This window comes from Ctenopharyngodon idella, chromosome 6 (assembly GCF_019924925.1).
Source record: "Ctenopharyngodon idella isolate HZGC_01 chromosome 6, HZGC01, whole genome shotgun sequence".
In the NCBI taxonomy this organism is placed as follows: domain Eukaryota; kingdom Metazoa; phylum Chordata; class Actinopteri; order Cypriniformes; family Xenocyprididae; genus Ctenopharyngodon; species Ctenopharyngodon idella.
The window spans coordinates 12,984,314-12,996,036 of NC_067225.1; the positions used below are offsets into that span (position 1 = coordinate 12,984,314).

At 39.6% G+C, this 11,723-nt stretch overlaps 1 protein-coding gene and 1 long non-coding RNA gene across 6 annotated transcripts in view; one reads left to right on the plus strand and one right to left on the minus strand.

The window, feature by feature from the left end:
* The window catches only part of zeb2b (zinc finger E-box binding homeobox 2b), a 62,844-nt gene extending 60,128 nt beyond the window's left edge, over positions 1-2,716 (minus strand). For all 3 annotated transcript variants that reach the window (XM_051897386.1, XM_051897388.1, XM_051897385.1), the window contains exons 1-2: positions 2,552-2,716; positions 1,416-1,564 (exon numbers count right to left, since the gene is read on the minus strand). In XM_051897386.1, coding sequence (XP_051753346.1) covers positions 1,416-1,488 — 73 coding nt within the window. In that variant the 5' untranslated portion in view covers positions 1,489-1,564; positions 2,552-2,716. The remainder of the gene's footprint in view (positions 1-1,415; positions 1,565-2,551) is intronic.
* LOC127514499 (uncharacterized) lies at positions 1,588-8,845 on the plus strand. Of its 3 annotated transcripts, none has more exons than XR_007930655.1 (3): positions 1,588-1,733; positions 2,957-3,423; positions 7,987-8,845. It is a non-coding gene; the product is annotated as an uncharacterized LOC127514499 (long non-coding RNA). The 3 variants fall into 3 exon arrangements; XR_007930654.1 differs by lacking the exon at positions 1,588-1,733 and having other exon boundaries at positions 2,905-3,097; positions 3,321-3,423; XR_007930653.1 differs by lacking the exon at positions 1,588-1,733 and having other exon boundaries at positions 2,905-3,423.
* The last annotated feature ends 2,878 nt before the right edge of the window (positions 8,846-11,723 follow it).

An 11,723-nucleotide genomic window follows, 5' to 3' on the forward strand; every position in this document is an offset into this window, starting at 1 on the left:
CATCAGAGAGCTGCGATTCAACCCTGAACTCAAAGCTTCAGCTCCCACAGAAACAGCACATTCAACACACCCCGGCACGCAAAACTCAACACAAATACGCATGATAACCGGACAGAATGATACGATGCTACATGAGTCCGTTTGCTGGATTGCTTTAAGAATTTAATATGATTCATTTGAAATATTTTTAGATTAAAAAAGGTTGCATGCAAAAAAAAAAAAAAAAAAAAAAAAAATGCATGCAAAAATATGCATGCAAAAAATAAAGGTTATATGAATTAATTTTTGAAGCATTTGTCTCGGCGCACACCTGAGTTTACCTGGACACGCTGAACGCAGCAGGTGTGTGAGAACACACACATTTCTCTACAGTCATCTGCAGCATCACTGAATATTTCCTCTGTCCTCATTTTAAATCGACAGTCACTTCATATCAGGACATATTTTTTCACTGCAGCATTTTTATTTCTACCTAAACAATTAATTTAGTATTATCACACACACTCATGCGCGTTCACGAGCTCCCCAAAATAACAAACATTGCATATGAATATTTCAGAACCGTTTCATTTTCATGCAAATCACTCACATTTCGTGTCTAAAACACAAACGCATCTGTGATATTTTATTTCTTACATTTTATGAAATGCTTTATTAGTCTCTTTTCGACAAAGTGTGAAAGCAGAATTACGCGTTTTAAACTTTAGTGCTTGAAGACACTCGTGAGGGTGAACAGACTCTCGTGCTCGTATTGATTTTTTAGCGGATCAATATGAAACATTTCATAAAGGAAAGAGGAAGATGGAACTGAACTGATCGCAGCGTTTAATCCTCGTCGAACCAACAAACCCATTTTCAGCTGAACCCAGTCTATCGATGGTCGTGTTTAGTTTAGATAAAACACTATAGTGTGTGTGTGCACGTGTAAAACACCAACAATCACACACATAAAACATCCCTGAAAACACCACAAGTTTATAATAATAATAAAAACTCATCTGTGCTTCACAACAAGCTGTGTTTGTCATCAGGCACGGAGCTGAACACACACAAAAACACACAACACCTCCAATCCACGCTTGTGAGAATGAATGAAAATAACGCTCTGAGACTAACCAACCGGTCAGCAGCTTCTTAAACAAACGAAATGTAAGGCTGAAGAATCCACAGGCATCTAGCGTGACGCGTTTAACGCTCCTGAGAATTACGCACAAACTTTCATTTCCAAACTTGTGCGAAAATACAGAGAGAAAAAGCGCTACATGGCCTTTATTTACATCCCGCCCGTTTACTCCAATTTCTACTTGCGCTCTATTAAACTGGACCCTGATCTGTCCGCTCTCATCTCTCTGCGTCCCGCGTAACGCGACCGTTTACGCGCCGCGCCAGGACACTTTCTCAAGCCGCTCTCTTACCGTTTTTCCTCCGCGGGTTGGCTTGTTTTCGCCTCTTACACCGGGGGCCATCCGCCATGATCAGCTCCCGCATTGATAAACGTGGATCAGATGGCAGTTTGCATGGACTCAGACCCGAGCGAACACAGCAGCAGGGTGAACCGCTCCCTCTGGCAGCCCATCAGCGCGAGACACGAACAGAGAGACACAAACACATGAGTGAAAGAGAAATCGCATCTGATCAGCGACGCATGCACTGACTTATGGACATCCAAATAACAGTTTGAGAGTGCGTGCGTGATTTAAACACAAACATCTGAAGAACAGCGAGTCTCGAAGGTCAGACACTGATTTATACTTGACGGGTTTCAGCTCTATAAACAGATGGTTGTTTTTTATTTGTCTAATTTACTTATACATATATATATATCACATATATTTTCTATGGTTTGTTTTTAGGCATAAATATGAAATATAATAAAACGAGAAAACATTAACATTTTAAATCATATAGTATTAGGAATAATATTGTTTTCTGAGTGTTTTAGCTCTTGCTGCAAGTATTAGTGAACTTTGTAAAATCGGGTCTAATTTCTCTGTAATGATAATGACTGTGCTTGAATAAATATGCATCGATAGATACTGAAGTTGCATGTAAAATAAAACAAAACGCATGCAGATATGCTCTCACAATCATCAATTAATCAAATATCTAAAAACTGCATTTATATTTACTTAACATAAATTATATATTTTGTGATTAAATGTGAAAATTGTGTTTGTAAATGTGGTTCTTTAAAAAAGAAAAAGCTCAATTAAATCGATACATTTACAGCTGAATTTGCAGCGGTGTGTTCATCACCATCTCGCGCATTGCAACATTACAGAAAAAAAAAGTAGTTAGCAAAAAAAAAAATTAAATCCTTAATACACGCAATTGTTGTTGTTGTTTTTTTCCCCCTAAAATAAAATGCGAGTTTTAAATAAGTTGTTGGAGTCGCTGCGCGCACCTGCACAGGTGAACTCTGAGGTAAAATACACACACCTTTGTGTTCGACTTTAACTAAGAGCATCCTCGATCCTGCAGCGGTACAGCGGCTTTATTCGCCATTAGTTCTGTTCTAAAGCTGGTGTGAAGGTAAAAGAGTGTGTCTTACCTTGTGCTCTCGGCCGCAGGAGTGTGTGTTGTGTGTGTTATAGTGTCTGGGTCCAGAATAAAGCCTGAGAAACAGAGGCGCGTTATTCCTGACTGATCCTCTCACACACTCCAGGACTCAAACCTGCGCTCGGACTGACGCGCTCACACGCCTCGAATGACACTGTTTTCCTCCTTTTCTTTTCGAGAGAGAGAGAAACACACGCCACCTATCAGCACAGGGAGGGATAATAGAGCCAAACGTGTGTGTTTTATGAGCGCGCGCGCGCACACACAGCATCAGGCACCTTTATAGGAAGACACGAATAACGTTTGAAGAAAGTTCGCGCACGTTTACTCTCTCTCTCTCTCTCTCTCTCTCTCTCTCTCTCTCCCTCCCTCTCTCTTTCTCCCTCTTTCTCTTCAGCGACGATTGCAGGAGAAATAAAAGAGGATGAAATAAAAACAAAAGATGAAATCGTAGATGCGCGGAACCGTTCTGTCAGAGGAGACGCGGGAAGCGCGCGCAGGTTCGTGCAGGGCGGGAGCGCGCGCTCTCCTGTGACAGGTGAGTCTGCAGGTATACAGGTGAGACTTCAGGACTTTTAAAAACATAACGGTGCAGTGATGTTCTTGCCGTGATTCATGTTATTTTCCAGTCGAAACTGAAAGAATGAAACGCATCGGCGAGATTTCGGAGGGATTCCGACACATTTAAGGGCGTGAATGCGCTTCTCTCTCTGCATTCTTTCATTCTTTCATTCTTTCTTCTGCTGTGATTCACGCTTTAGTGCTGAAGTGTTCAGAGGGAGACACTGCTTCTGCTCGGATAATGAAGACATCAGCTCTGATTCATGCTTTTGTTCAACATCACTGTAATCTATAATCAATCAGGTATGTACCTGTGCATTTAATAATAAAAACAAATTAAGTAATTTTATTAATCATAGTTAATAATTTATTACTATAGTTTTCATTATTGTTAGTAGTATTATTTAAAATAAATACATATTTTGTTAAATAATTTTATTCTATATTTGTTTAAACTGTGGTGATGTGTGCGCGCGCTCGGGTTTATCCGTGAATCCCTCTGACACTAATCATTCAGACAATAATTCATCAAACAGACTGAGTCTGAGGAAAAAGTTAACATGATTTCTACTTGATTCAGATCGATTTAGTCATATTAAATATATTTTTGACTAAAAATAAAATCAGCTCATTTGGATATCATCGCGTAAAGCACGTTTTTAGGTTTGCTGGGTTTATATATATATATATTGATCTATCTGCACATGCATGATGTCTTTTGTGTGTTTATATGCAAGTGTTTTACACACGGTTAGCTATTGCGGGTTCATGAATGTGTTCATTTACTGAGGAGACAGACGCCCCCTCTCTGCGCGCGCGCCCGTTACACCCTCTCCTTCACTCTGACCTCTCACACATTCAACACTGAGGCTTTGAGCTTAGAAAAGAACACAGTCACTGGTGCATTATAACCTGCAAATGTAACTTATGTAAAATTGTAAATTATAAATGCATTTTGCAAGCAAATCCCTGTAGAAACGGATAATGAAAAAGGATATAATAAAATGGAAAAAAAAAAGTCTAAAATTAATTGCATGTGCATCATTTTTTTTTTTTTTGTAGCAGATCAATTGATGTAAATTTAAATGTGTTAGGGGGAAAAAAAAAACATGATTTTGCTGATTAAAAAAATATATTTAAATTAATTTTGTCCCCCTCGTTCTCCCGTGTGATCTGCGGTGTCTGTCCTGCTCATGTTCATTTCTGTAGTCATTATAAACTGCACTACAGTCGCAGGGTTACAGGCGTGTGTTTCATTAGCATAATTATCACATCTTCATGTGTGCGTGTACATCACCAGCCAAAAACCTGTCCGAGCGTTCACAGATCCACCTCTGTGCAAATACATGCGGTAGCCATCTCTCATCTGTACTTATTAATTATGCATTTACCAACAAACCTGTTCCAATCACAGACGCATCTTAATGTGAATGACAGCTGTACGGGGCGAGCCTATCTCTCTCTCTCACAGACACAAAAGAGAACGAAAAACACGGCAGATTGATGGACAATTACAGTGATTTGAAAGTGTCTGGAACATATGAAATGAGTTGTACAGTATCCGCAGGCTCAAACACTTCATACTGTAACACACTGACTGCGCAGACACGACCGCCGTATGCATCAAACAGCCATTGATTTCCACATGTAGCCCTTGTTCTGTACAGAGGACACGAATGATCTGATTATTAGCCGACTCTCTTCATTTGCACACATCAAACCAGAGAGCGATGATTCTCCGTCTCTCTCGGTAAAGAGGTCAGGTCTCCAGTGAGGGAGGAGAAGCTGCGACGCGTTTTAACTGTTCTGATGCTCCAGCTTTCTGAAGCAGAGAAGAAAATGGAAAACATTCACAATTAATACTGACGTGAACACACACACACTCACGCACGCACACACACACACACACTCACACACACACACAGAAAGGTAAAGGTCTGTTAAAATAGGAAGCTCTGCTTACAGAAACATGGCTTATTGTTCCAGTGGAATTAATAATTGACGGTTGTTAAATGAATAATTTATCATGAACTGGAATAATTGTTGTATCTCTAATCTCGACGCACATTTGCATATGAATCTTGTAAAGATCTGCTGCTATGTGCTGTACAAACTTCGCAGGAGTGTGAAATTTAATTTCTCCTATGAAATAAAACGTGACTTTCTCCTGGCAGGGTTTGGCCCTCTTGTGGAAGTTACGATGTGTGTGTGTGTGTGTGTGTGTGTGTGTGTGTGTGTGTGTGTGTGTGTGTGTGTCCTGGTATTCCCTATGTTATGGGGACCAAATGTCCCCACAAATATAGTAAAACCAGTACATTTTGACTTTGTGGGGAATTTTTTTTAAATTTTCTTATAAATCATACAGAATGAGTCTTTTTTTTTTTTTTTTTTTGAAAATTTAAAAATGCAAAAAGTTTTGTGTGATGGGTAGGTTTAGTGTAAGGGGAGAGAATATACAGTTTGTACAGTGTGTGTGTGTGTGTGTGTGTGTGTGTTTGTGATTTATGAGGACACAAATGTGTATAATGACATGGGTATTACACTGGTATTACGATGTAAACATGAAATATGAGGACATTTCATGAGTCCTCATATTTAAAATAGCTTTAAAAACATACTAAACAATGTTTTATTAAAAATGTAAAACAGCAGACAGTTTTCTGTGATGGGTAGGGTTAGGGGTAGAGAATGTACAGTTTGTACAGTATAAAAACCATTACAATTAAAGTGTATAAAACAGATGCTGATTGGTCAATTTCACATCAGTCATTATAAAACACATATAATATAACAAGAACTACAACATGAAACATAACACTGACAGGATATCACTTCATATTTGCATAAATATTGAATAAATTTGAATTTAAATAAATATTTGTGTTCTTAATATTAATATCAAGTACTAATGGTTTTAAAAGCAGTAAAATGCTTGAGTGTTAAATGTTTCTGTCACTCTTAGAACTCAAAGTTCAGCAGAGCTCATGAAGAGGTTCCATATAAATGTCTCACATTATTGTACAATACTTTCATATTTAACAGGTTATTTCATTGTTTTCTAGTGAGAAAGTATGTTTACGAACAGTTTAATTCATAAAAATGTAATCCAAAAAAAAAAAAAAAAAAGTTAACTAATTAAAACTAAATCCATAAAATGATCCCATGATGGATCCTTTTAGGTTCTACATAACAGTGAGATATTCACAATAACATGACGTCTGTATCAGCCTCTGCTGTCTATCTATCTATCTATCTATCTATCTATCTATCTATCTATCTATCTCTCTCTCTCTCTCTCTCTCTCACTGTCACGTACAGACAGACAGCAGCACTTTGAAACACAATCATTTAAGATCCTCGACACCATTTGAGACACAAAATGAGCAAATCAACAAATATTTACATTCAAACGTGTGATGAAAATAAACGCAGTCATCGCCGTGACAACGAACATCTCTCTCTCTCTCTCTCTCTCTCTCTCTTAAACAGGCAGGAGAGGTGATTGTGTTTGATCTGGGTTTGTGTTGAAGTAAAAGAGCATCTTACACAATTGACGGCTACAATTAGCTGCCGATCAGAGTGGCGAGAACAACACTTACACTCGCATTTATGTGTCACTCTGTTGAATAAAAAAGGCGAAAAAGCCGTAGGATTTTCCTTTTCTGTGTTTGCTGTATAATTTGTGGAGATTTGAGAAAGAGGAGGAACGCAGAGATGCTCATTAACATGTGAAAAGAGGCAATCAGGGGCACTGCTGAGACTATTGTCCACACACACACACACACACACACACACACACACACACACACACACACTCACAAGGCACCTCTTTGGTGGACTGTAACATACTCCCGTAAACATTTTTATCACAGCAGATAAAACTGGACTAAAAGATGCTCTAAGTGATTTATTAATGGAACAGCACTTAAACCGTCACTGCTACCTGAGAAACTCAATAAAACGAGCGTCCTGAGAAAATCACACCTGATGACAGTTCAGAGTAACCCTTCTTCAGGTTCAGCACAGAATCTCTTCTCATCACGAGCGCTGCTGTCTGTTTAGGGCTCTTGAGCGAGAGAAACCGTTCTTTAGAGATTTAAAAAAAACTTTTGGATGGTTTATTATAGGTTATTTTGATCAGTGTTTTTCAGGGTTATCATCATTAACTAAAACTAAAACCATTACAAACGCTTGTAAACCCTCTCTCAGTTATGTTAACTGTAATGTTTGTTTTATTTTCTGTCGTTTGACCAATCTGGAAGACAGAATCCTCTCTATCTTGAGTGCAGGAGTGTTTGAGAGGAGCAGAAGTTACTGACTGCATCTCTAACACACAGAAACACAGCCACCGGTCACTGTCGTGTTGAGCAGCATGTGAAAGAGTGTTTACTGCTCAGTGGAGTTCAACTAAACCCTTCAGCTAGTTTAACCTCTCTCTCTCTCTCTCTCTCTCTCATTGGCCAGAATGTCTCTGTGTGTCTGGCTCTGATCCATCTGAACCACTTTTGACAGATCCTTGCTCTTTCCATTCAGCAAATAAGACTGATAAATAACAACAACAAGAACAACAAAAGGCCTTTTCTGTTTAGGTGTTAGTTTAGGTTAGGCTGTGGTCAGTAATGTCTGTGATATGTTATCATATAAGTAGCAGAACGTGTTGACTTGTGACAGTCAGACAGAGGGTTGTGTGAAGGGACGGAGAGAGACAGGAGAGAGCAGGAACAGATGCAGGACCATCGGCCCAGATCCCTAAAACCGTGTCACTGTATAAAGTGTTTTCATTGGTCTGAGCTCAGCGTCACATGATCCGCCATCAGCCTGCCTTTAGACTGTGTGTGAGCACTGATTTATTCATTTTTGTTGCAGAGCTGCGACGTGATTGGCTGAATTCCTGCTACTGTACATCTGAGAGGAAGATCCAATCAGACAGCACTTCATCTGCATATTTGACAAACTCACAGTTATCTGAACGAGTGACTAATCAGTTTAAGGAAACATTGAATAATTAGGCTGGTTTGGGTTCAGCTGATCTGATCGTCTACATAAGACAAGTTCAAACAGCAACACTCGACTATTTTAACATGATATCTAAAAATTCACCCTGTGTGTTTTTCTAAATGATCTTACTGTGAATGATCAGTTTCATTATTTTGACAATTATAATTTATAATCAGAAGTCAATCCTGCATCTTTCAGTGAAACGACAGTTTTCCCTCTTGTGAAGTTTGCAGGATTCTCCAATCATTTCGTCTGGTTTAAACTCCGCCCCTTCACTGCATTCAGCCCCGCTTCCAGTTGTGAGTGCCACGCCCATGTCTCAACATCCAATCAACAACCTGCAGAGAGAACCAAGTTTCCACCCTACATGTTTTATTTGTCACTCAGAATACAGAAATTAAAAAAAAAAAAAAAAAAAAAAACCCTTTCCTTTTGTCATAACTTTAAAAACGCAACATTCAAAAACATCAGTCTGAGTGTGTCTGGCTGTAACGACAGCGGATTAATTTCAAGAGAAAACTGTAATCACAGCACACTGTCAGCATGATATAATAAAAAAATGTGAAAGTAAAAAGTAAATAAACTTTTCAACTATCCCTGATTTACTGTACAATAACTTCTGCACACAAAAAGATCAGGATGTTCTGTGTGGATCAGAACTAGAAAAATAATGTAATGATGAAGCATGAACTTCAGCACCTGTTGGGCTCAGTGTGTGTGTGTGTGTGTGTGTGTGTGTGTGTGTGTGTGTGTGTGTGTGACATATCAGGACACAAATTTGTATAATGACATGGGTATGACATCTGTATTTCAAGGAGAGGGTGACTTATGAGAACATTACTCCATGTCCCCATTTTTCAAAAGGCTTATAAATCACAGAATGAGTTTTTTTGAGAAAGTAAAAATGTGCACAGTTTCCTGTGATGGGCAGGTTTAGGGGTAGGGGTAGTGTAAAATACAGTTTGTACAGTATAAAAACCATTACGCCTATGGAATGTCCCCACAAATCACAAAAACAAACGTGTGTGTGTGTGTATGTTACGTGTGTGTGAGTGTGAGTGTGTGTGTTAATACCTGTTAACCTGTTCCTTTCTATCATGTGACAAAATTTTGCCATGCAAGGCAAGCGGTTTAACACTTTACATCCTGCCTGTGACACACACACACACACACACAGTGTGTTTATATTTCAGGTGAGGCGAGAGAGAGGAGGACGTCTCATTATCTCCTCTCGCTCCTCTAAACACACACTGACTCAAGCGCTTCATGCTAAAGAGATCAGCGTCTCAGTTCACTGGTTAAAACAAACCTGTAGGTGATTCATCTGAACCGACCCTCTTACTGTCTCACAGCGACCTCTGACCCCTACGATTACACTTCCAGAGGAACGCTTTAACGAACTGTATTCTGCAGCCTCAGCTGTCAGATTCAACTAAAGTCGACATTACTAAAGATCCGTGCGCTCGTGAGAAACACACCTTAAGTAACACGCATTAGAGCGCGCGTCTGTGCAGAGATCACATTAAACGGACGGAGGAGCGTAACCTGATCCAGCCGACACTCTGATTGGTCATTATGCCTCGCATGCTTGATTTGACGTGTGGTCAGAGTTTATTCACACTGCAGAACACGCTGATGTGGTGAACTCAGTAATAAATACACATCTGATACATAAGATTCTATTTCATATATATAGTACTTGTAACATTATAAATGTCTTTACTGTCACTTTGATCAATTTACTCAATAAAATAAATCTTACTGACCTCGAACTTTTGAACAGCAGTGTATATTTTTAATTATTTATAATTAAAATGAAAAAATATATTATATTATTTATGTATACTTATAGAAAAAAAAAGTTTTGTCTGCAGAACTTTCAGACTTACAGTATTAAAGCACTACAGAGTCAATCCCTGATGGAGTGATTCAGTGAAGGTTAATACGCTCGTGTCCGTCTGACAGTATTTGTGCTGTCGGGGGAAGAAGGGCGTTTGTCACCGACACAGCAGACGTCCAGCGCTTCAGCGGCGTCCACGAGGGATCTGAGCCCCGAGTCTGTCTGTGGAGGACAGCGGCTGGAGGTCACAGATAACCTCAGCTCCTTCAAACTCCAGCAGAAGAAACCAACTTCACTCCCAAAACAAAACTCTCTCCACACACACACACACACACACACACACACACACACACACACACACACACTGAACATCTCCCCAGTGGAGCCCTAAAGAGTGTGTGATATAAGAGTGGAAAAGTGTGTGTGTTTGTCGGTGGTCCCAGTTCGCCGTGTGTTTGGCTGCTGTGACCTCCTGCCTCATAAAATATAATTTCTCACATCACCTCTGAATTACTGCCTGCTGAAATCTCGGCGGGAGCAGACGGAGACGTTCAGAAAGACCTGTGCTTATTTTAGGCATGAGGGCAGAGACCTCCGTTTGGATTCGTCTCTAATTAGAAACATCAGTGCAGAACATTTACAGACGGCAGTAAAGAGAAATCCCCAGAGCAGAATTACTCCTGAACACATTTACATCCCGTCCAGGTACTGCGGTAAAACAAGCAGCCGCTCACTATATGAGTGTGTGAGTCATTTAGTCGTAAGTTGAGTTTGATTCAAATGAATCAAATGAAGAGGAGTCAAATCTTTCTTTTGAGTTCATTGCAGGATAAAAACACTGTAACTTTCAAAGCTGAAATCTTCCTCTCCATGAAGAGCATTTACTGAAACTAAACGGCAGAAAGGAGTCTATCAATGTTGAACACAGTTTTGCTGCTTCAGATTTCTGTGGAAACCGTCATGCATTTTATTTTTCAGGATTCTTTGATGAATAGAAAGTTCATTTATTTGAAATAGAATCTTTTGTAACGTTATAAATGTCTTTACTGTCACTTAAAGAATAAAAAATGAGAAAAAAAAATCTTACTGACAACAAACTTTTGAACTCTAGTGTAACTTCTAAACAATCTTAAAACACATGACCACAACTGACTACAGGAAGCTGAAAAGGTCAGATCTCTTGAGGTGACCTTCTGACCTTTGAGAGTGTCTGAGACTATCTATGTGACAAAAATGATCCTCATATATGTATCATTTAATTTGATTTATATCATACCATAATATTTCAGCAAACACATCCACACTTGTCTGAGCAGAACTCGCCCTGACCTACTGAATCCGTAAGGTTTTCAATGACGTAAACACTTACTGAGATTTTAAAGCAGTTCTTTCCAGCAGTACAGGTGCAGACGGATCTGCGCACACACAGAACAAACCCTCGTCTCACACAGAAGGATCACAGAAATCTGTGTGTGTGTAAAGCTCACCTTCTTCTCCACCTAGAAGCGTGTCTTTGAGCGATTGCATAACGTCAGAGGAGGGATTTTATAAGTATCTGCGGAGCATCAGTGTCGAGCGCTATGAAAGCGTGCCAGAGTTAAGCGGCTCTCATGTTCCTGCCTTTGAAATGCAGATTATGAGTCTGTCGACTGTCACCTGTGCGCAGCGCCGGAGAGAGGCAGGTGAGATCGTATCCTCACTCGGGCAAATTGCTCCTGACGTCTGCATTGTTCTGCAACGCCGGTTTGATCTCTTTATCCCGGCT